Source organism: Heterodontus francisci, chromosome 3 (genome assembly GCF_036365525.1).
Source record: "Heterodontus francisci isolate sHetFra1 chromosome 3, sHetFra1.hap1, whole genome shotgun sequence".
In the NCBI taxonomy this organism is placed as follows: Eukaryota; Metazoa; Chordata; class Chondrichthyes; order Heterodontiformes; family Heterodontidae; genus Heterodontus; species Heterodontus francisci.
In genome coordinates, this window is record NC_090373.1 from 191,897,046 (window position 1) to 191,923,120 (window position 26,075).

The 26,075-nt window shown below is 43.3% G+C and overlaps 1 protein-coding gene across 7 annotated transcripts in view; it reads right to left on the reverse strand.

The window, feature by feature from the left end:
• The window catches only part of LOC137365491 (serine/threonine-protein kinase MRCK alpha-like), a 789,178-nt gene that overhangs the window by 416,106 nt on the left and 346,997 nt on the right, over positions 1–26,075 (reverse strand). For all 7 annotated transcript variants that reach the window (XM_068027939.1, XM_068027937.1, XM_068027940.1 and 4 more), the window contains exon 3: positions 3,545–3,628. In XM_068027939.1, the coding sequence (XP_067884040.1) occupies positions 3,545–3,628 (84 nt within the window). The remainder of the gene's footprint in view (positions 1–3,544; positions 3,629–26,075) is intronic.

Below are 26,075 nucleotides of genomic sequence, written 5' to 3' on the forward strand. Positions count from 1 at the left end.
ACTGGTGGAGGCAGAGAAAAGAATCAAGGTCAAATGGTGTACGGCATGGGAGATCCAGGCAGGAGGTGAAACCACATTTATTTGGGGAGCGTGGGCACTGAGAGAGATGCTCACCTTCAAATTATCTCCAAACCGGTAACTAAACAGTTTAAATGCATTACAGTCCATGTTCCTCTTCAATCTTTTTTTTTGTTGTGTATAAAAGCAAAATCAAAATGCAACAATTTTAATACAAGATTGGCTTTAAAAATGCTTCTGTTCTGTACTAACTACTGTGACTGAGGGAAATCTATAACCAATAGGCCCCCTTGATGGTAGTAAGTGCACTAATCCATACCTAGTTCTCTTTTTCCAACTATTTCCCCTCCCCAGTCAGTACAGTCAGATGTTTTCAAACCATACATAAGCAATATCTCACCACAGATTACTTGGAAATTTGACACTTGTACCAGCTGGAAAATACCAGACAGCCAATTTGCTTCAACTTTTTTTAAAAATTGCACTCCAATGTAATTGCACACAGTAGACAAGTAAAAGATTGATGCTTGAAACTAGACATTCGGCCAAAACATCTTAACATTTTTTTTAACGTCTAACTTGGATAGAATTTAGCTCACAGCTCAGTATAGTCACAAAACAGGCGGTATTCAAGATACTCTCTCCCCACAGTCTGACGATTCCTTGTACTTTTGGGTGGTTCTCAGAGAGACATAAAAAGGATATTTTGTTTAACAAGCTAAAAAAAGGAATATCCTGCTGACTCCAAGAACAAGATGCAAGAAATAATTGACTCTTGGGTAAAGAATGGAAAAAGCATGCCTGGTTTAATGCTATACATCACAATGCATCCTCTTCAATATAAGCTGCACAAATTTTTGACGATCATACAAAAAGTTGGTCATCTAAACACATGTATTTATTAGAATTTTTTTTATAACTGAGTAAAAGGAGTCCAATGACACAGACACAGTTTTGATTGCCATGCCCCAAATAATCATCCTGGAGTATAGCTACCAGAGTAACAGCAGCTCTCTACAATGATTCACACTGGAGTATCACTACCAGAGTAACAGCAGCTCTCTACAATGATTCACACTGGAGTACAGCTACCAGAGTAACAGCAGCTCTCTACAATGATTCACACTGGAGTACAGCTACCAGAGTAACAGCAGCTCTCTACAATGATTCACACTGGAGTACAGCTACCAGAGTAACAGCAGCTCTCTACAATGATTCACACTGGAGTACAGCTACCAGAGTAACAGCAGCTCTCTACAATGATTCACACTGGAGTATCACTACCAGAGTAACAGCAGCTCTCTACAATGATTCACACTGGAGTACAGCTACCAGAGTAACAGCAGCTCTCTACAATGATTCACACTGGAGTACAACTACCAGAGTAACAGCAGCTCTCCAGAATGACTCACGCTGGAGTAGCACGAACAGAGTAACAGCAGCTCTCCACAATGACTCACTGGAGTACAACTACCAGAGTAACAGCAGCTCTCCAGAATGACTCACACTGGAGTACAACTACCACAGTAACAGCAGCTCTCCACAGTGACTCACACTGGAGTACAACTACCAGAGTAACAGCAGCTCTCCACAATGATTAACACTGGAGTACAACTACCAGAGTAACAGCAGCTCTCCACAATGATTAACACTGGAGTACAACTACCAGAGTAACAGCAGCTCTCCACAATGATTAACACTGGAGTACAACTACCAGAGTAACAGCAGCTCTCCACAATGACTCACACTGGAGTACAACTACCAGAGTAACAGCAGCTCTCCACAATGATTAACACTGGAGTACAACTACCAGAGTAACAGCAGCTCTCCACAATGATTAACACTGGAGTACAACTACCAGAGTAACAGCAGCTCTCCACAATGATTAACACTGGAGTACAACTACCAGAGTAACAGCAGCTCTCCACAATGATTAACACTGGAGTACAACTACCAGAGTAACAGCAGCTCTCTACAATGATTCACACTGGAGTATCACGAACAGAGTAACAGCAGCTCTCCACAATGATTCACACTGGAGTACAACTACCAGAGTAACAGCAGCTCTCCACAATGACTCACACTGGAGTACAACTACCAGAGTAACAGCAGCTCTCCACAATGACTCACACTGGAGTACAACTACCAGAGTAACAGCAGCTCTCCACAATGACTCACACTGGAGTACAACTACCAGAGTAACAGCAGCTCTCCACAGTGACTCACACTGGAGTACAACTACCAGAGTAACAGCAGCTCTCCACAATGACTCACACTGGAGTACAACTACCAGAGTAACAGCAGCTCTCCACAATGACTCACACTGGAGTACAACTACCAGAGTAACAGCAGCTCTCCACAATGACTCACACTGGAGTACAACTACCAGAGTAACAGCAGCTCTCCACAATGATTCACACTGGAGTACAACTACCAGAGTAACAGCAGCTCTCCACAATGACTCACACTGGAGTACAACTACCAGAGTAACAGCAGCTCTCCACAGTGACTCACACTGGAGTACAACTACCAGAGTAACAGCAGCTCTCCACAGTGACTCACACTGGAGTACAACTACCAGAGTAACAGCAGCTCTCCACAATGACTCACGCTGGAGTATCACGAACAGAGTAACAGCAGCTCTCCACAATGATTCACACTGGAGTACAACTACCAGAGTAACAGCAGCTCTCCACAATGACTCACACTGGAGTACAACTACCAGAGTAACAGCAGCTCTCCACAATGACTCACACTGGAGTACAACTACCAGAGTAACAGCAGCTCTCCACAGTGACTCACACTGGAGTACAACTACCAGAGTAACAGCAGCTCTCCACAGTGACTCACACTGGAGTACAACTACCAGAGTAACAGCAGCTCTCCACAGTGACTCACACTGGAGTACAACTACCAGAGTAACAGCAGCTCTCCAGAATGACTCACGCTGGAAACCTGCCGTTTTTTATCCCTCCTTAGGCCAGCAGTGCTGGGACAATTTTAGCATTTTGCCTCAGCAGCAGAAACTAGCTAACTAAGGCAGATGGAAGCAATCCTTGGACTTTGCTCATCTGTATGGCTTCGTACCACATAACACAGTGCTTTTACACAAAAGCCCACAAAAGGAGCTGAAAGGTGTACACTCAGGCTTGCTTCAGCCTGTAAGTTAATGAAATTGAGTGTAACAGAACCAAGGTGAGTGACGGAGTTAAGAGACAGATCAGCCAAGATCTAACTGAATGATGGAACAGGCTCGAGGAGCTGAATGGCTCATTCCTGTTCCTAAGTTCATAACAGATTTAGTTAGCACTAAAATTCAAATTGGCTTCACTAACAAATACATCTTTGCTTCTTGTTTTCCACCACTTAACTGAACAGAAACTGAATTGAAAACTGCACCAGCATCTGCCTGTACCATTTGCTGGAGGCTTTTTTAATTCATCTCATTTAAGCTCAACCAAGTATGTTTAAAACTGGGGCACAAAACCAATGGAATGGTTTCCACTACCATTGCTTGTAAATCTACCTCTGCTCGCTTCAGCATCTCCCATTTGTTGAGGATCTTCATGGCAAAAACCTTTTCAACGTTTTTTAACTTCACAACAGCAACCTGAAACAAAGAAAAAAAAATAAGGTGGTGCAAATTACTGAGCTAGGTACAAATAAATGACTTTGATTAAACCTTTACTGCAAGAGGATTTGAGTATAGGAATAAAGACGTCTTGCTGCAATTGTGTAGAGTCTTGGTGAGACTGCATCTGGAATATTGTGGACACTTTGGTCTCCTTACCTAAGGAAGGATATATTTGCTATAGAGGAAGTGCAATGAAGGTTCATCAGACTGATCCTGGGATGGCGATATGTCCTATGAGAAGAGATTGTGGAGACTGGACCTATATTCTCTAGAGTTTATGCTGAGAGGCGATCTCATTGAAGCAAACAAAATTCTTACAGGGCTCGAAAGGGTAGATGCAGGAAGGATGGTTCCCCTGGCTGGGGGTGGGGGTTCTAGAACCAGGGGACACAGTCTCAGAATAATGAGTAGGCCATTTAGGACTGAGATAAGGAAGAATTTCTTCACTCAGAGGGTAGTGAGTCTTTGGAATTCTCTACCCTAGAGGGCTGCAGAGGCTCAGTCATTGAGTATATTCAAGACAGAGGTCGATAGATTTCTAGATATTAAAGATATCGAGGGATATAGGGATAGTGCAAGAAAATGCGTCGAGGTAGATCAGCCATGATCTAGTTGAATGGCGGAGCAGGCTCAAGGAGCCGAATGGCCCACTCCTGCTCCTATATCCTGTGTTCCGAGAGGATTATATATGGATTATATAAATCTACGTTGTTACAAAGAAATAGACGAGAACTTGAATTTATATAGCATCTTATCAATGATCTTCCCTCTATCATAAGGTCAGAAATGGGGATGTGCGCTAATGATCGCACAGCGTTCAGTACCATTCGTAACTCTTAAGATAATGAAGTAGTCTGTGCCTGCATGTTACAAGATCTGGACAACATTCGGTTTGGGCTGAGAAGTGGCAAGTAACATTCATGCCACACAAGTGCCAGGCAATGACCATCTGAACAACAGAGAATCTCATCATCTCCCCTTGATGTTCAAAGGCATTACCATTGCTGAATCCCCCACTATTAACATCTTGGGGGTTACCATTGAGCAGAGGCTTAACTGGACAAGCCATGTAAATACTGTGGCTACAAAAGCAGGTTAGTGACTCATCTCCTGTCTCCCCAAAGTCTGTCCACCATCTACAGGACACAAGTCAGGGGTATGAGATGTTCTCCCATTGCCTTGATGGGTGCAGCTCTAAAAACACTAAAAACGTTCGACACTATCCAGGACAAAGCAGCTGCTTGATCTGCATGCACCTCACCTGCCACCTTAAACATTTAGTCCCTCCATGACCGGGACACAGTGACAGCAGCGTATACCATCTACAAGATGCACAGCAACAACTCGCCAAGGCTCCTTCAACAGCACCTTCCAAACCCACGACCTGTTTTTTTGTTCTGGGGATGTGGGCGTCGCTGGCTAGGGCAGCATTTATTGTCCATCCCTAATTGCCGTCGAGAAGATGGTGGTGAGCTGCCGTCTTGAACCGCTGCAGTCCTTGGGGTGCAGGTACATCAACACTGCTGTTAGGAAGGGAGTTCCAGGATTTTGACCCAGTAATAGTGAAGGAACAGCGATATAGTTCCAAGTCAGAATGGTGTGTGTTCTGGAGGGGAAGTTACAGATGGTGGTGTTCCCATGTATCTGCTGCCGTTGTCCTTCTAGGTGGTAGAGGTCGCGGGTTTGCAAGGTGCTGTCGAAGTAGTCTTGGTGAGTTGCTGCAGTGCATCTTGTAGATGGTACACACTGCTGCCACTGTGCGTCGGAGGTGGAGGGAGCGAATGTTCAACGTGGGGTACCAATCAAGCGGGCTGCTTTGTCCTGGATGGGGTGAAGCTACTTGAATGCTGTTGGAGCTGCACCCATCCAGGCAAGTGGAGAGTATTCAATCACACTCCTGACTTGTGCCTTGTAGATGGTAGACAGGCTGTGGGGAGTCAGGTGGTGAGTTACTCGCTGCAGAATTCCCAGCCTCTGACCTGCTCTTGCAGCCACACATTTATGTGGCTGATCCAGTTCAGTTTCTGGTCAATGGTGACCCCCAGGATGTTGATAGTGGAGGATTCAGTGATGATAATGCCATTGAATGTCCCTTTGATGGTTAGATTCTCTCTTGTTTGAGTTGGTCATTACTTGGTACTTGTGTGGCACAAATGTTACTTGCCACCTATCAGCCCAAGCCTGGATGTTGTCCAGGTATTGCTGCATATGGACATAGGCTGCTTCAGTATCTGAACAGTCGTGAATGGTGCTGAACATTGTGCAATCATCAGCGAACATCCCCACTTCTGACCTAATGATTGAAGGAAGGTCATTGATGAAGCAGCTGAAGATGGTTGGGCCTAGGACACTACCCTGAGGAACTCTGCAGTGATGTCCTGGAACTGAGATGATTGACCTCTACAAACCACAACCATCTTCCTTTGTGCTAGGTATGACACCAACCAGCGGAGAGTTTCCCCCCTAGTTCCCATTGACTCCAGTTTCAATAGGGCTCCTTTGCCACACTTGGTCAAATGCTGCCTTGATGTCAAAGACAGTCACTCTCACCTCACGTCTGGAGTTCAGCTCTTTTGTCCATGTTTGAACCAAGGCTGTAATGAGGTCAGGAGCTGAGTGGCCCTGGCGAAACCCAAACTGAGCGTCACTGAGCAGGTTTATTGCTGAGCAAATGCCACTTGACCTGTACCACCTAGAAGAACAAGGGCATCAGACACATAGGAACACCTTCACCTGCAAGCTCTCCTCCACGTCACACACATTCCTGACTTGAAACTTAATTACTGTTCCTTCGCTGTCACTGGGTCAAAATAATGAAACTCCCTAAGCGCACTGTGGGTGTACCTACACTACAGTAATTCAAGAAGGCGGCTCACCAGCACCTTCTCAAGGGCAATTAGGGATGGACAATAAATGCTGGACTTGCTAGTGATGCCCATATCCCATGAACAAATAATAAAAAATTGTTTTCACGATGTCTCAAAGTACTCCCCAAGTAATGAAGTACTTTCAAAGTGCAGTCACTATGTGTAGGCACATGTGGCCTTGGTTGAGGGTGAATGTTGACCAGGGCACCAGAATAGCTGTCTGCTCTTCTTTGAATAGTGCCATGGGATCTTTTGTATCCAACTGGAGGGAGGGCGCAACAGTACGCTTCTGTTTAATGTCTCAACTGGAATACAGCAATGCAGCACTGCTTCAGTACTGTACTGAAGTGCAAGCCTGTGTTATGTCCTCAAGTCTCAGAAGTGTGCTTGAACTGATGACCTTCTGACTCAGATGCAAGACTACTACCAACTAACCATTAGTTAATATCTTTTACAAAGGTTCTACTTCAAGAACTTGACACAAACAAAACACCTCTCTCCCTCGCACCCTAGACGAGCGCAGACTACTACTCCTCCACCTATCTATGGTAGATTCCACTTCTTCCTTGATAGCTTAATGTCGTAAAATCTTCAAGATGAATATCATTTCACGTACTCACACCTTACACACTGAGGGCCAAACCAATAAAGATCAGTTTACCAGTGTTTATTGTGGGGGGTCTTTTGAAAAAGAAATTCCCCATCACTTGCAAACTTCTCTAAGACATCAACAAATTTTTGTATTTTGTTCAAACCCAGTAGAGCATTATCATCTTCAAGATCAATCAAAAATCCAGCAACAAGTATGAAGTCTTAACTTGTGTGTATCAATTAATGCATCCCAATCAAGGAAATCTAACAGGACAAGTGATTATGGAACTTTTCCAAAACTCATTGGGCCGCAGATTCCAGAGGATGGCAAAATAGTGAATGTAACCTGTATTCGAAAAGGGAGCTTGGGATGAGTTTTCTAATTATATACCAGTAACTCTCACAATGATGGTAGGAAAATTACTTGAAGCAATGCTGAAAGACAGTAAAGGATCATTGACGTAGGTGGGGTGGGGGGCAGAAAATAACGGGAAATTACTATACACAGATTCAAGAAGGAAAACTGTTAGTAGGGAATTCAAAGAGAATGACTTGAGCGAAAGAATGTTCAACATATGGGTCAAACCGACAGTGCAGATAGTGAAACAGGAAACTTTAAGGGATTTCAAAAAGGAAATGGACAGCTTCCTGGCATCTGAAAAAATTTAAGGTTGTAAAAATTTATAAATGACTAGTTCATCTCCCATGATGTTGCTCATGCACTTTTTTCTTACCTTGCCTCTGTGCTTTGTTGCACTATCTCAATCCTTCTCTCAGGTTTTACAAACTTACTCAGGGGCATGAGCAATTGGCTGAGGGGGATAACTTTATTTGAAAAGACTGTAAGCTGAAACGTGGATTTAAAAACTGGAGCTGAAATGAAATTTATTGAAAATAGGGTCAACTTCATAAAATAGCAGCTGGAGTACTGGGATCTGTCTACATGACAAATAATGGTCCCTCAGAATATTATGTGTAAAATAAAGAGGAGCCCCTCAAGAAAAGTAATGTACTTGAAAATTCGGTCAACGCATTATGGAGATTGAAAGGCTCTACTGAATATAAATTTTCAATATAAAAAGCCAGCACACTGTGGAATTAGAGAATAAATAAATAGATGGATTTTTAAAATTACTCAGCAACACAATCAAAATAATGGTAAGGACTGATGGCCTCAAAAGAAAAAGACAAATTCAAAATGGATATTAAAAGTTACTAAGCAGCACAATCAAAAGACTGAGCAGGCTCAGTATCTTCAAAAGGCAAAAAAAAAGGTGTGATTTAAGAGGAGATCTAAATATATAACGTTTTAAATCGTACCATCTGAAGAAATAATTAATAACAGTTTGAACCTTGATTCAATATTGTCAAATGACAACTCCAGAGTCAAGAGCCATGGAGGTCAAAACAAAATGGAAGAAAAATTAATTACATCAATAAATATTAAATAAAACTTTCAGAATGTTAAGACATTAGAGAGGGTGCAGAAAAGATTCCCAAGAATGGTTTCAGGGTTGAGGAACTTCAGTTATGAAGATAGACTGGAGAAGTTGGGACTGTTCCCTTCAGAAGAGAAAGCTGAGAGGATATTTGATAGGGGCATTCAAAATCATGAGGGGTTTAGACAGAGTGAATTGGGAAAAACTGTTCCCACTCGTGAAAGGATCGAGAACAAGAGGGCACAGATTTAAAGTGACTGGCATAAGAAGCAAAAGTGACATGAAGAAAAACTTCTTCATACAGCGAGTGGTTAGGATCTGGAATGTACTGCTTGAGAGTGTGGGGGAGGCAGGTTCAATTGAGGCATTCAAAAGGGAATTAGGCTATTATCCGAAAAGGAAGAATGTGCAGGGTTACGGGGAGAAGGCAGGGCACTGACACTAGATGAACTGCTCATTCGGAGAGCCGGTGCAAACACGATGGGCCGAATGGCCTCCTTCTATGCTGTAACAATTCTGTGATTGTGAAAATGAGATTTGTCCTAAAGGACTAATTTGAGCATAGTGTCATGATTGTGAACTTAAAATACAGCCTGCCAGAGGTCATTAATGACCTTCTGGCAGATTTTGGCATCCTGTAAGGTGAAATGGATCATATCGTTCCCTTGTAGTAATCAGACAGTTCGAAGAATAATGGTGGCATGGCCAAGAGATTCCTCGGACAGACGATAGATCAGCGGGATCCCACCCATCAGTCAAACAGCCAATAAAGAAACACACCTTTTTGCGGGGAAGGGCGGGCATTGTGAGCAGCCAATTGGAGAAATGAGTCACATGTTCTATATTGACCAATCAGGTCAGTAGATGGCTTCATGACCATGTGCACAAACCATCAGACTTGAGAAGGTAGCATCATTCAAAAAAAATTCAACTTTTTTGGGAGAGATATTTTGCAGGAATGAAAGTGTATGATTTGTAGTCGGACAGATATATTTCAGGGAAAAATCTAACAGCTGTAACAGATTATGAATGACGGGCAATTACTCAAAATATATAATCCTGTGAAATATCCAGGGGAAGGGCTTTGTTAAAAAAAAAAAGGCAAACACTTCACCAGAACATAAATGACTCAGTTTGTATAAAATATTTCCAGCACTTTTCTCATGTGAAAAGAGCTCCAAGCCATTAAAGGCTGTGCATTTAGTCCTAAGTTACTAAAACTGTACTGTACTTTGAAGAAATATTTAAGTGGCAGCAATTTGGCACATTGTTCGGAATTTCTATGGTTGCCAGCTATGGTGGGAAAATACATGCGCTCACTGATCAGCAACGCACCAGCTTCCCCATTAGATCGGACAGATGAGTCTGGATTTCATGATCAAGAGACCTGGAAACATTGAACTAACTTAAGCAAAACCCCATTAGTGGTGGACAAAAAATGAACTCTTCCCAAAGTCAAGGCCATTTGCAGTCTCCCGAAGTGAAAATCAGCTGCCTTCCACCAGCCATGCTCCAGTCACTGTGCAGCAGCACTAGGGCAGGCAAGGGCAACTGAAAGACACTGGCAAGGCCATCCTCATCCTGGTGCGAGGCTCCAAGTTGGGTTGCAGGATGTGGCACAGCTCAGTGACCATCTCCTTGTTGAACCTGAATCACCTCAAGCATTGATTCTGGGTCAGGTGAAGACAGGATAACTGCTCTCTGAAAAGCCCTTCTAGTGGGTAGGACCTTCTGTGAACACTCTTCACCTTCCCTCGCAGAGCTTCCCCTCTCTGCATCCTCTGCTCCATGTCCTGGTCATATTGCAGATCAAGAGGCACTGCAACATCCCTGGGTCAGGTTTTCATTTGCCCTCCCTGACTGTAACCACCAAATTCCAAAAAGCAACTCCAAAAAACAAGCATGGTGTTTCAAACTCAGTCTAAGTTATAGTAAGTCAAAAGCACCTCAGCTTCAACTTGTTTACTGGCCCTTTATATAGCCCTAGTTCAGGGCCCATTTTGCAACAGAAAGCCTAATTTTTGGCAAGTGAACATACATACATACGAACATACGAATTAGGAGGAATAGGCCACTCGGCCCCTCAAGCCTGCTCTGCCATTCAACAAAATCATGGCTGATCTGATTGTAACCCCGACTCCACATTCCCGACTACCCCCACCTTTCACCCCCTTGTTTATCAAGAATCTATTTATCACTGCCTTAAAAATATTCAAAGAATCTGCTTACACTGCCTTTTGAGGAAGTGATTTCCAAAGACTCACTACCCTCAGAGAAAAAGTTTCTCCTCATCTCTGTCTTAAATGGGTGACCACTTATTTTTAAATAGTGACCCCTGATTCTAGATTCCCCCACAAGGGAAACACCCTTTCCACATCCAACCTGTCAAGACCCCTCAGGATCTTATATGTTTCAAACAAGCCACCTCTTACTCTTCTAAACTCCTGTGGATACAGGCCCAGCCTGTCCAACCTTTCCTCATAAAACAACTCGCCCATTCCAGGTATTAATCTAGTAAACCTTCTCTGAGTTGCTTCCAATGCATTTACATCCTTTAAGGAGATCAATACTCTACACAGTACTCCAGGTGTACGAATTCATTGTCTGGACCTGCGTGGTCCAACTTAGGAGAATAGGCACCACATCAACCGGTAGGGTTGTGTAAGATCAGGATAGTGCCGATTCAGTATCTTCCGGCACACGGTGGGGACGCCCATAAGACCCCCCCGCCCCCCCATCACCTTTTCATGATGCAACGCTGTAGAGGTTGTGCCGGCAGCAGCTGGCAGCACAGTGCAGCTCGGCAAAAGAGCTCTAAGTCTCCCAAGAAACTTTACTATCATTATATAGGGACTTGGTGAGGCCACAACTGTTGTTTTGGTTTCTTTACCGAAGGAAGGATATACTTGCCTGAGAGGGAATGCAATGAAGGTTCATTATACTGATTCCCGGGTTGAGAGAGCTGTCCTATGAGGAGAGATTGAGTAGACTAGGCGTATATTTCCTAAAATTTAGAATGGGAGGTGATCTAATTGAAACATATAACATTCTTAAGGGACTTGAAAGGGTAGATGCTGGGAGGATGTTATACCTGGATTGGAAAATCCAGAATATGGGGTCACAGTCTTAGAATAAGGGGTTGGCCATATAGGACTGAGATAAGGAGAAATTTCTTCACTCAAAGGATTGTGAAACCTTGGAATTCTCTACCCGAGAGCGCTGTTGAGTATATTCAAGGCAGAGAACAACAGATTTTTGGACACTAAGAGAATCAAGGGATATGGGGATCATGCTCGTGGAGGGGCTGAGGTAGAAGATCAGCCATGATCTTATTGAATGGCGAAGCAGACTTAAAAGGCTGAATGACCTACTCCCTCTCCTATTTCTCATGTTCTTGTAACATTCCTAACTGGCAAAGAAAGATGCAGACCTTGGATATGGTTGTAACTGATCAAGGAAGTTGCACATGACACAGGAGAGAGCAGTCCACTTGATCAGTGCCCTTGTCACTGAGCTCAGTAACAACCCCTCCTTCAACCTCTACTACTAAGAAGCATAACAGCAGAAATGTCATGGGATCATCAGCTCTGAGTTCCTCTTCAAGTCACGCACCATCTGACATGGACATATATGTTGCTTTCCCTGTAACACCACTGTGTAAAAATACTGGAATTCCCTAACAAACACTTTGGGAGCAACATTAACAAAAATAAAAAAAACACCACAATCTTCTCAAGAGAAATAGGGTTGGGCAGTAAAAATGAAGCCTTGCTAGTGACGCCTACATCTCGAGAACAATTAAGTGTCAAGTTTACATTGCAGTTTCCCATAGATTTCAGTCAGTGTGAAACAGTTCATTTGAACATTGGATGCTGAAGCTCAATGTATTACTGTGCCATACCAATCTGAAAAATCACAGCTTCTTTCATCTATGTTGTGTTAAATAATGTCAGCTGTGGGGCAGAATAAGGCAACAATAATATTCTCGGTATCTCCACGCGACAGGAGCGAAAACAAAAACCACCAGAGTTTCTGCTCTTTGTGCTAAAAAGTGCATATCTGCAGGGATTAGGGCCAGGCAAAGATTGTGCTCAAAAAGTGTCATTTGGAGTCATATGACAAACAAACACGACCAAGATGCTGAACACAGAAATCGGAATAGGCCATTTAGTTCCTTCCCTTTGTATTCCAACCCTCAAGATAAAGGCCAATATTCCATTCACCTTTTGATGACTTTTGCACCTGTCTTAAGTTCGATTACTTTCTCCATTACCCTTTTCCTTTAACTTATATTCAATAAGTTCTTCCCCTCAATTTATTTTTAGGTTCCCTTTTACCAATGGTATTTTATCCTCTTCCTCCACAGTGAAAACGGATACACAATATTTATGTAACAGGTCTACCATATCCTCATTATCCGTTATAGTCTTGCCTGCATCCGTTTTTAATGCGCCTACATTCCCCTTACTATTTTCTTTCTCTTAATATATTACAAAAAATTTTCCTGTTACCTTTGATATCCCTTGCAAGTTTCTTTTTCATATTGTCTTTTTGCAAATCATTACTTTCTTTGAATCCCTTTGTTGCATTGTATAGCTCTCCCAGTCTACTAGATATCTGCTTTTCCTTGTACATTGTGTAATCTGACAGTGCAGCTGGCTTATTTGTCACCATCGGAAATGAGAAAAAAAACTTTGGGGGCAAAACACCAATTTTCATCCAAAATCAATCACAAAGTAAACAAAGACTGTGGAGAAAATGTAGCAATCAGCAATGGTTGCATAATTGTGGTTCAACATCAGTGAACAGAATTGTGAAGTGTAGCTCAAGTGGAGCACTAAATCAGAAAAAACCGAAAATAAAATCACAGCTATATAAATGCTTTTTAAAAAAATATTTAGTGCTTATTTAGTTACTATATCCAGGAAGAGGGAAAATAATGTATTCAACTATGCCCGCATAACTGAATCAAACAGCTGGTGTTGCCATCAGCATAGCAGCCAGGCATTGTGTAGGAGAAATTAATTTAGAATTACCTTAAAATGAAAATTGAGTCCATATTCAAAACTGAATGCTGGGAAAGGGCTAATGTTAATTAAACCATGAGGCTTTCTACCAACAAACCATTTCTTGCCAGGGATAGTAAAGTGGATGTAAAGATGCCCTGCCTTATCTAAACCTAAGAGACCTTTTGTAAGCAAAGATTTGAGAAGCTCGTGAGTAAACAAGTGAGCTGGTTCCAACGTTTCACTGATTTGGAGGTTATCAGGAGTACCAAAAAGGCTGTGAGAGGTGACTGATATCAAAAGGGGGAAAAAATTCCAACACAGGACTCAGAATAGTCAACAGAACTGAAGTTTTCTTTGGACATTAAGAATATACAAGATGGTGTTCTCTATACAAAGCTTAGTTTTCAATTTTTAGTTCTTGCGCTTGTCCTTGTAGTAGCAGTGTTGGTAGTAGAATGTGTAAGAGTTCTTTGTCTAGTGTATATAGAAAGTCTCATTAAAATTGGAGTCATCTCCTGGCAAAGAGAGAAAGTTTACAGAAGTTAACAGTGTACAATCAGGGAGGTGAGAGTTAAGCAAGCCACCAGGTAGACAGTGAATTTACTCAGTAGCAGAGATCCCCAGTAGCAGAGATCCAGAAGGAATGATTAGCACTTTTTAACACCTCTACAGACAGAGGTTGATCACTCATAGAATCATAGAACATTTACGGCACCGAAAGAGGCCACTTGGCCCATCGTGTTTGCGCCGGCCAAAAATGAGCCACCCAACCTAATCCCACTTTCCAGCATTTGGTCCATAGCCCTGCAGGTTACGGCACTTGAGATGCATATCCAGATACCTTTTAAATGAGTTGAGGGTTTCTGCCTCAACTACCCTTACAGGCAGTGTGTTACAGACCCTTACTACCCTCTGGGTTAAAAAACTTTTGCTCATCTCCCCTCCAATCTTTCTACCAATCACTTTAAATCTATGCCCCCTAGCTCACTCTAACACCATCCTCCAAGAGGAAGGTGAGACAACCAGTTCAGCTACGCAGCCAATAAGGGAACTGGCATATAAACTTTAATTTATTAAATAGATGGATTAGTTAATACAAACTCAATGTTTACATGCTACTAAGTATGGTCCTAAGGTCAATACACAATTGTTAGTTCGTGACTTTGTTGTCTGGCAACTTTTGATAATTGGCAAGAAATGATTAATTCATTTATCAGCAGATTGTGCAAATCCTGATGAAAGACAGCCAGCATAAATACGAATATAATCTGAAATGGCAAACCAAATTTAGGCAACCAACCAAAGCTTGTATTTCTATCACGCCTTGAACGTAATAAAACATTCCAAGGTGCTTCACAGGAGCCTTAAGAAGCAAAATTTAACACTGAATAGTACCTGGGAGTATGATGTTATTGCTATTACTGAGACTTGGTTGAGGGAAGGGCATGATTGGCAACTAAATATCCCAGGATATCGATGCTTCCGGCGGGATAGAGAGGGAGGTAAAAGGGGTGGAGGAGTTGCAGTACTGGTTAAAGAGGATATCACAGCTGTGCTGAAGGATGGCACTATGGAGGACTCGAGCAGTGAGGCAATATGGGCAGAACTCAGAAATAGGAAGGGTGCGGTAACAATGTTGGGGCTGTACTACAGGCCTCCCAACAGTGAGCGTGAGATAGAAGTACAAATATGTAAACAGATTATGGAAAGATGTAGGAGCAACAGGGTGGTGGTGATAGGAGATTTTAATTTTCCCAACATTGACTGGGATTCACTTAGTGTTAGAGGTCGAGATGGAGCAGAATTTGTAAGGAGCATCCAGGAGGGTTTTCTTGAGCAGTATGTAAATAGTCCAACTCGGGAAGGGGCCATACTGGACCTGGTGTTGGGGAATGAGCCCGGCCAGGTGGTTGAAGTTTCAGTAGGGGACTACTTTGGGAATAGTGATCACAATTCCGTAAGTTTTAGAATACTCATGGACAAAGACGAGAGTGGTCCCAAAGGAAGAGTGCTAAATTGGGGGAAGGCCAACTATACCAAAATTCGGCAAGAGCTGGGGAAATGTAGATTGGGAGCAGCTGTTTGAAGGTAAATCCACATTTGATATGTGGGAGGCTTTTAAAGAGAGGTTGATTAGCGTGCAGGAGAGACATGTTCCTGTGAAAATGAGAGATAGAAATGGCAAGATTAGGGTACCATGGATGACAGGTGAAATTATGAGACTAGCTAAGAGGAAAAAGGAAGCATACATAAGGTCTAGGAGGCTGAAGAAAGACGAAGCTTTGAAAGAATATCGGGAATGTAGGACCAATCTGAAACGAGGAATTAAGAGGGCTAAAAGGGGTCATGAAATATCTTTAGCAAACAGGGTTAAGGAAAATCCCAAAGCCTTTTATTCATATATAAGGAGCAAGAGGGTAACTAGAGAAAGGATTGGCCCACTCAAGGACAAAGGAGGAAAGTTATGCGTGGAGTCAGAGAAAATGGGTGAGATTCTAAACGAGTACTTTGCATCAGTATTCACTGAGGAGAGGGACATGACGGATGTTGAGGTTAGGGACAGATGTTTGATTACTCTAGGTCAAGTCGGCATAAGGAGGGAGGAAGTGTTGGGTATTCTAAAAGGCATTAAGGTGGACAAGTCCCCAGGTCCGGATGGGATCTATCCCAGGTTACTGAGGGAAGAGAGAGAGGAAATAGCTGGGGCCTTAACAGATATCTTTGCAGCATCCTTAAACACGAGTGAGGTCCCGGAGGACTGGAGAATGGCTAATGTTGTCCCCTTGTTTAAGAAGGGTAGCAGGGAAAATCCAGGTAATTATCGACCGGTGAGCCTGACGTCAGTGGTAGGGAAGCTGCTGGAGAAGATACTGAGGGATAGGATCTATTCCCATTTGGAAGAAAATGGGCTTATCAGTGATAGGCAACATGGTTCTGTGCAGGGAAGGTCATGTCTTACCAACTTAATAGAATTCTTTGAGGAAGTGGCAAAGTTGATTGATGAGGGAAGGGCTGTAGATGTCATATACATGGACTTCAGTAAGGCGTTTGATAAGGTTCCCCATGCTAGGCTGATGGAGAAAGTGAAGTCGCATGGGATCCAGGGTGTACTAGCTAGATGGATAAAGAACCGGCTGGGCAACAGGAGACAGAGAGTAGCAGTGGAAGGGAGTTTCTCAAAATGGAGACATGTGACCAGTGGTGTTCCACAGGGATCCGTGCTGGGACCACTGTTGTTTGTGATATACATAAATGATTTGGAGGAAAGTATAGGTGGTCTGATTAGCAAGTTTGCAGACGACACTAAGATTGGTGGAGTAGCAGATAGTGAAGGAGACTGTCAGAGAATACAGCAGAATATAAATAGATTGGAGAGTTGGGCAGAAAAATGGCAGATGGAGTTCAATCAGGGCAAATGCGAGGTGATGCATTTTGGAAGATCCAATTCAAGAGTGAATTATACAGTAAATGGAAAAGTCCTGGGGAAAATTGATGGACAGAGAGACTTGGGTGTTCAGGTCCATTGTTCCCTGAAGGTGGCAACGCAGGTCAATAGAGTGGTCAAGAAGGCATACGGCATGCTTTCCTTCATCGAACGGGATATTGAGTACAAGGGTTGGCAGGTCATGTTACAATTGTATAAGACTTTGGTTCGGCCACATTTGGAATACTGCGTGCAGTTCTGGTCGCCACATTACCAAAAGGATGTAGATGCTTTGGAGAGGGTGCAGAGGAGGTTCACCAGGATGTTGCCTGGTATGGAGGGCGCTAGCTATGAAGAGAGGTTGAGCAGATTGGGATTATTTTCATTAGAAAGACGGAGGTTGAGGGGGGACCTGATTGAGGTGTACAAAATCATGAGAGGTATAGACAGGGTGGATAGCAAGAAGCTTTTTCCCCAGAGTGGGGGATTCAATTACTAGGGGTCACGAGTTCAAAGTGAGAGGGGAAAAGTTTAGGGGGGATAAGCGTGGAAAGTTCTTTACGCAGAGGGTGGTGGGTGCCTGGAACGCGTTGCCAGCGGAGGTGGTAGACGCGGGCACGGTAGCATCTTTTAAGATGTATCTAGACAGATACATGAATGGGCAGGAAGCAAAGAGATACAGACCCTTAGAAAATGGGCGACATGCTTAGATAGAGGATCTGGATCGGCGCAGGCTTGGAGGGCCGAAGGGCCTGTTCCTGTGCTGTAAATTTTCTTTGTTCTGAGACGCATACGGTGATATTAGGGCAGATGGCCAAAAGCTTGGGCAAAGAGGTAGGTTTTAAGGAGTATCTAAAAAGAGGTATGAGAGGTGGCAAGGCAGAGAAGTTTAGGGAGGGAACTCCAGAGCTTAGGGCCCAGGCAGCTGAATGCATGACCACGAATTGTGGAGCAATTAAAAACTGGGATGCTCAAAAGGCCAGAATTAGATGATCACAGATATCTCGGAGAGTTGTGGGGCTGGAGGAGATTACGGAGATAGGGAGGGCAAGGCCATTGAGGAATTTAAAAACAAGGATAAGAATTTTAAAATCAAGGTGCTGCTTGACTGGGAGTCAATGTAGGCCATTGAGTACAGTGGTGATGGGTGAACAGGACTTGGTGCAAGTAAGAGCATGGGCAGCAGGATTTTGGATGACCTCAAGTTTATGGAGCGTAGAATGTGGGAGGCCAGCCAGAAGTGCGCTGAAACAGTTGTCTCTAGAGGTAACAAAGCATGGATAAGAGTTTCAGCAGCAGATGAGCTGAGACTGGGCGGAGTCAGGTGATGTTATGGAGGTGGAAGTAGGCAGTCTTAGAGATGCTGCGGACATGTGGTCAGAAGCTCATGTGGGGGTCCAATAAGACACCAAGGCTGTGAATAGTCCGGTTAAGTCTCAGACAGTTGCCAGGAAAAGGATGGAGCTGATAGCTAGAAAACGGAGTTTGTAGCAGGGACTGAAGACAATAGCTTCATTCTTCCCAATATTTAATTGGAGGAAATGCTACTCATCCAATATTGGATGTCAGACAAACAGTCTGATAGTTTAGCAGCAGTGGAGGAATCAAGAGAGGTGGACCCTAGATGATTCTTTGACAAAGAGTTATAGTGAAGGAGTTAAGGATTTGTCTGGTTCCCTTGTTGAATATTCGTCCAATTGTATCAAAACAACCTCGTCAATATGTGCAGACTAGTGATGTTATGCACCAAACAACTTGTATGTGGTCAAAAACGGGCTTAACTAAAATAAAACTGGGGATATCTGGAAATGATTTCAAGAAAGTAATATAATGGGGTCATACAGTGGGAGGGGGTAGGATTCCAGATGGTCCATATAGAATGTATTGGTATCATCAAATTTCATCGAACTAAGTGCTTCCAAATGGCAACAGAATTGTAAAAGTGAAACTCAAGTGATTTGCAACAGCCATAAAAAACTCCAAAAATGAGGCCAGCCTTTTAATCACTTCTAAATATGTAATTATGCAAAAAAAACCTACCCAAGCCCGACAAGGCCCGAGTCCTTCCATTTTTTCCCGCGCCCGACCTGACCATCTTAGTTAACTTACCTCTCATTTTTCACTTTCTTGCTGATCTGCTCAAGGGTAAAATAATTGTTACAAAACCACCTTTCTGGTCCAAAAATTAAATTAACAGTGGAGCCACTTACCTGTGATGGAGCACATCCAACCCGGCCCGACCCGAGCCCGAATGCCAGACCCAGAAGTGCAACCCGACCCGAACCAGACACATGTAGCAGGCCTTTAATGTAGTGTTTAGTCATTTCAGTCAGTTTGTGTGCCAACTTTGGCTGCCATGGAAGACAATAATGTTCCATTCATGTTCAACTTGAAACCCAACATGAAAAATTACTACCTGCTCCATGTTCACTTTTAGTTCATCAAATAATCAACAGTTGATGGGCAGGAAATCAGTTTAGATTTTAACAATTGCTATCAACTTCCTGTAGCCAGGCATCCAGTTGGATTCTAAAAAACAAGCTGTGACAACAGCACTAACAATAAGGTCTAAAATAGCTATCACTATTGCAATTTGTGACTAAACCACATTTGAATGCTCTAAAATTAAATCTAATCTTTGCAGGAATATGTCTTTTTCCTCTGTACCCTATCTTCAGCGATATCTGAAAGCAGTCTTAATATGGTTGAAAGACTTGTTGGATACTGAGAAGCCATATACCCAGCACAATTAAGTATTTATTTTAGCAAAATTGGTATACAACTGCTGTTCAAAATCTTTGAAAAGTCAAAAGCAATCAAATTGGCATTAAATTAGGAACTGTAAGATTGCCAATCAGATCACTTTTGGCCATGAAGTGTGTAATCAGTTCTATCTATAATAATACAGTTTGTCTGTCTGCATTCTTATGATTGGTTGGTGAGTTGATTTGCTTTGTACGAAGACAGGTGGTAAATTAAAAATGCTAAAACTTTACTGTAGCATTCGGGTACTAAGTGTACCAAGTATAACATTTTTAAAAAATCTATCTGATCATCTGATCTCAAAAGCAGTAATTTCAGGATTACTCCCAGTGCCACATGCTAGTGAGCATAGGAATAGGAGGATTAAGCGACTTAACACGTGGCTGGAGAGTTGGTGCAGGGGAGAGGGCATCAGATTTCTGAGGCATTGGGACTGGTTCTGGGATAGGTGGGATCTGTACAATTTGGACGGGTTGTACCTTAGCAGGACCGGGACTAAAATCCTCACAGGCAGATTTGTTACTGCTGTTGTGGAGGGTGTAAACGAAATTATCAGGTGGCTGGGAACCTACAAGGGAGCTCAGGTTGGAGGGAAGCAAAACTGGTAACAGAAAGTAGAAAAGTAATAAGCGAAATTGGAAGGCAGACGAGACAAAGGCAAACATCAAATAGGATCGGAATGACGAATAACTCTATCTGAGTACAGGCAGCATTTGCAACAAGGTAGATGATTTGAAGGCACAAATGGAGGTAAATGGGTATGATTTAATTGCCATTACGGAGACGTGGTTACAGGGTAACCAGGACTGGGAACAGAATATTCAGGGATATTTATCATTTAGGAGGGATAGGCGGAGGGGAAAAGGTGGTGGGGTAACACTGTTAATAAGGGACGAGATCAGTACATTAGTGAGAGAGGACCTTAGATTGAAGGAGCAAGATGTAGAATCAATTTGGGTGGAGCTGAGAAACAGCAAGAAGCAGCAAACATTGGTTTATATGCCACCAAACTGTAGTGATAATGTTGGGCAAGGTCTAAATCAGGAAATTAGAGCTGCATATAGCATGGGCAATGCTGTAATCATGGGTGACGTCAATTTACATATAGATTGGGTAAACCCAATTAGACTAATGCTGTGGAGGATGAATTGCTGGACTGTATACGAGATGGGCTTCTGGAGCAGTACATTGAAGAACCAACTAGTGATCGGGCTATTTTAGATTTATCATGTAATGAGAAAGGGCTAATTAATAACCTTGCTGTAAAGGAGCCATTAGGAAATAGTGACCACAATATGATAGAATTCTACATAAAAGTTTGAAAGAGATATAGTTCATTCTGAAACTAGGGTCTTAAATCTGAACAAAGGAAACTATGAAGGTATGAGGGGCAAGTTGGCTCTGGTGGATTGGGAAAATACATTAAAAGATTTAACAGTAGACAGTCAATGGCTAGTATATAAAGAAGTATGACATGGTTTACAATAAATATACATTCCTCTAAGACACAAAAATCCAACAGGAAAGGTGGAACAATTGTGGCTAATCAAAGAAGTTAAAGCTTAGGTCAAAGGAGGTGGCTTATAAGGTCGCTAGAAAAAGTGGTAAACCCGAGGATTGGGAGCAATTTAGAGTCCAACAAAGGTGGACCAAGAAACTGATAACGAAAGGGAAAAGAGATTATGAATGCAAGCTAGCTCAAAACATAAAGGCGGCCTGTAACAGCTTCTTTAGGTATGTGAAAAGGAAAAGATTTGCAAGGACGACTGTGGGTCCATTACATGCGGAGACAAGAGAGTTTGCGGTGCAGAATGAGGAAGTGGTGGAGAGACTAAACAATTACTTTGTGTCTGTCTTCATGGAGGAAGACAGAGAAAATCTCCCAGAAATACTAGAGAACCAAGGGACTTGTAAAAATGAGGAACTAAAAGTAATGAGTATTAATAAAGAGGTAGTGCTCAAAAAATTAATTGGATTGAAAGTTGATAAATCTTCTGGACCAGATGAGCTACATCCCAGAGTATTGAAGGAGGTGGCTAAAGAGATAGTGGATGCATTGGTGGTTATCTTTCAAAATTCTCCAGATTCTGAAAGGGTCCCTGTAGACTGGAAAGTAGCAAATGTAACTCCACTAGTTAAGAAGGGAGCAAGAGTGATGTAAGTAGTGGGGTGCCACAGGGTTCGGTCCTCGCGCCCCAACTATTTACAAACTAATGACTTGGATGCAGGGATAGAAGGTACTATAGCCAAATTATTAGATGACACTAAAATAGGCGGGATAGTAAGTTGCAATAAAGTAAGAAATTTACAAATGGATATGGATAGGTTAGGTGAATGGGCCAAAATTTGGCAGATGCAGTTTAACGTGGATAAGTGTGAGGTTATCCATTTTGGTCAGAAGAATAGAAAAGCAAATTATTATCTAAATGGAGAGAAACTTCAGAGTACTTTGGTGCAGACGGATCTGGGTATCCTCGTGCATGAATCGCAGAAAACGCATATGCAGGTGTAGCAGGTAATAAGGAATGCAAATGGAATTTTGGCATTTATTGCTAAAGGAATAGAATATAAAAGTAGGAAAGTGTTGCTGCAACTGTACAAGGCATTAGTGAGACCGCAGCTGGAGCACTGCGTACAGTTTCGGTCCCCTTACTTGAGGAGGGATAGAGTCAGAGTTGTATAGCATAGAAACAGGCCCTTTGGACCACTGCGTCCATGCCGACCATAATGCCTATCTATACTAATCCCACCTGCCTGCATTAATTCCATATCCCTCTATGCCTTGCTCATTCAAGTACCCGTCCAGATGCCTCTTAAATGTTGCTACTGATCCTGCCTCCACCACCTCCTCAGGCAGCTCATTCCAGATACCCACTATTCTTTGTGTGAAAAATTTACCCCTCTGATCCCCTTTAAACCTCCTCCCTCTCACCTTAAAATATGCCCTCTAGTTTTAGACATCCCTACCATGGGAAACAGACTCTGGCTATCCACCCGATCTATGCCACTCATAATTTTATATACCTCTATCATGTCCCCTCTCAGCCTTCTTCAGTCCAGGGAAAACAGACCCGGCCTATCCAATCTCTCTTTATAACTCAAGCCCTCCAAACCAGGCAACATCCTCGTGAATCTTTTCTGTACCCTCTCTAGCTGAATCACATCTTTCCTGTAGTGCGGTGAACAGAACTGCACACAGTACTCCAAATGCGGCCTAACCAACATTATGTACAACTGTAACATGACGTCCCAACTCTTGTACTCAATGCCTCGGCCGATGAAGGCAAGCATGCCATACGCTGCCTTCACCACCCTGTCAACCTGTGTTGCCACTTTCATGGAACTATGTACTTGCACGCCAAGGTCTCTCTGCTCAACAACACTCCCCAGGGCCCTGCCATTCACTGTATATGTCCTGCCCTGGTTTAACTTCTCAAAAAGCATCACTTTGCACTTGTCTGCGTTAAATTCCATTTGCCAATCCCTTGACCACTTTCCCAGTTGATCGATATCCTGTTGTAACCTTAGACAACCTTATTCACTGTCCACTATACCACCAATTTTGATGTCATCTGCAAACTTACTAATCATGGCCCCTACATTCACATCCAAGTCATTAACATATATGACAAACAACAGAGGGCTCAGCACCGATCCCTGCGGCACACCACTGATCACCGGCCTCCAATCTGAAAAACAACCCTCCACTACCACCCTCTGCCTCTTATCACCAAGCCAATTTTGTATCCAATTTGCTAGCTCACTTTGGATCCCATGTGTTCGAACCTTCTGGACCAGCCTACCATGCGGGACCTTGTCAAAGGCCTTGCTAAAGTCAATGTAGACAACATCCATCGCCCTGCCCTCGTCAATCCTCTTGGTCACCTCCTCGAAAAACTCAATCAAATTCGTGAGACATGATTTCCCATGCACAAATCCATGCTGACTATCCCTAATCAGACCATGCCTTTCCAAATGCATATAAATCCTGTCTCTCAGAATCCCTTCCAATAACTTTCCCACCACTGACATAAGACTCACCGGCCTGTAGTTCCCTGGCTTATCCCTGCTGCCCTTCTTAAATAAAGGCACAACATTAGCTATCCTCCAGTCTTCCAGTACCTCACCCGTGGCTAACGATGATACAAAAATCTCTGCCAGGGCGCCAGCAATCTCCTCCCTTGCTTCCCATAGCATCCTAGGATACACCTGGTCAGGCCCTGGGGATTTATCCATCTTCATGCACTTCAAAACCTCCAACACCTCCTCCTTTGTCATGTTGATATGCTCCAGGATATCGCTGTTCCCTCCCTTGAACTCAATAGCTTTCATGACCTTCTCCACGGTAAATACAGACGAGAAGTATTTATTTAAGACCGCGCCCATTTCCCGTGGCACCACACATTGATTACCACACTGATCCTTAAAGGGACCTACTCTCTCCCTAGCTACCCTTTTACTCTTAATATACTTATAGAATCTTTTAGGATTCTCCTTTATCTTATCTGCCAGGGAAATCTCATGGCCCCTTTTCGCCCTCCTAATTTCCTTCTTAAATGTAGTCCTACATCCCTTATACTCCTCAAGGGACTCGCTTGATCCCAGCTGCCTATACCTGACATATGCCTCCTTCTTTGTCCTGACCAGACCCTCAATATCCCTCGTCAACCAAGGTTCCCTAAACTTGCCAGCCTTGCCCTTCCATCTAACAGGAACATGCCGGCCCTGAACTCTTCCTATCTCACTTTTAAAAGCCTCCCACTTGCCAGATGTCCCTTTACCTGCAAACAGCCTCTTCCATTCAACTTTTGAGAGTTCCTGTCTGATGCCATCGAAATTAGCCTTCCCCCAATTTAGGACTTCAACCTGAGGACCAGTCCTATATGAGGTTGCATTGGAGGCAATTCAGAGGAGGTTCACTAGATAGATTCCAGAGATGAAGGTTCTGTCTTATGAAGAGAGATTGAGCAGTTTAGGCCTTTAGTCTCTAGAGTTTCGAAGAATGAGAGGAGATCCAATTGAGGTATATAAGATGATTCAGGGGATTGACAAAATAGACGTAGAGAGGAGGTTTCCTCTGGTGGGGCAATCTAGAACGAGGGGTCATAGTGGTAGGACAAGGGGTAGCAGGTTTAAAACAGAGATGAGAAATTACATCTCTCAAAGCGTCGTGAGTCTGTGGTATTCACTACCCCAGAGTGTGGTGGATGCTGGGACATAGAGTAAAATTTAAGGAGATAGACAGAATTTTAATTAGTAAAGGGTTGAAGGGTTATGGAGAATGGGCAGGAAAGTGGAGTTGAAGCCAAAATGAGAGCAGCCATGATCGTATTGAATGGTGGAGCAGGCTCGAGGGGCTGAATTGCCTACTCCTGCTCCTAGTTCTTATGAGAGAGAAAACGGAGAACTACAGATGTGTTAGTTGGTCGTCAGTAGTAGGGAAAATGCTAGAGTCTGTTGTAAAGGATGAGGTAACTGGACACTTAGAAAATAATGATATGCTTGGGCAGAGTTGAAATGGATCGGTGAAAGAGAAATCATGTTTTATAAATCTGTTGGGCGTTTTTTGAGGATATTACATGTAGCATAGATAAAGGAGAACCAATGGATGTGCTGTATTTGGGTTTTCAGAAGGCTGCGTTTGCTGACAATGCCACTAGGTGGCGCTGCAATGGCACATGCACAAATGCAGCCTGTGCCATTAAAACGTCACAGTCTGCGACTTCAGGCAGCTGCCAGGATTAAAGATAGCGCTGCTCAAATAATCACACGATGGCAACCTAAACACATGGCAGCACACAATGGCCGGAGGGGAGGGAGTGAGCGGGCCCGGGAGTAGGGGGGTGGGGGGGGAGGGGAGATCCCCCTCCAGACGCCAGACCCCCTCTTCCCCCCACCCCTGCTCTCTCCGGCCTGGATCCCCCCACCATCTGCCTACGTTACGCGATGACGTCATCTGCGCATGCGCCAACCAGTCCTGGCACTGCGGAATGCAGCGCATGCGCAGAGGGTAGGAACCAATCTGCGCATGTGTGCGGATTGGCGCAGTCAGATGACGTAAACTGCCGGCTGCGTTGTCAGTAATCACTTTGTTTTCAGAAGGCTTTTGATAAGGTCCCACACAGGAGGTTAGTAAACAAAATTAGGGCACATGGGATTGGGGGTAATATACTGCTATGAATTGGGAATTGGTTAACAGACAGAAAGTAGACAGTCGGAATAAATGGGTCATTTCAAGATGGCAGGCTGTTACTACTGGGGTACTGTAAGGATCAGTGCTTGGGCCACAGCTGTTCACAATCTATATAAGTGATTTGGATGTGGGGACAA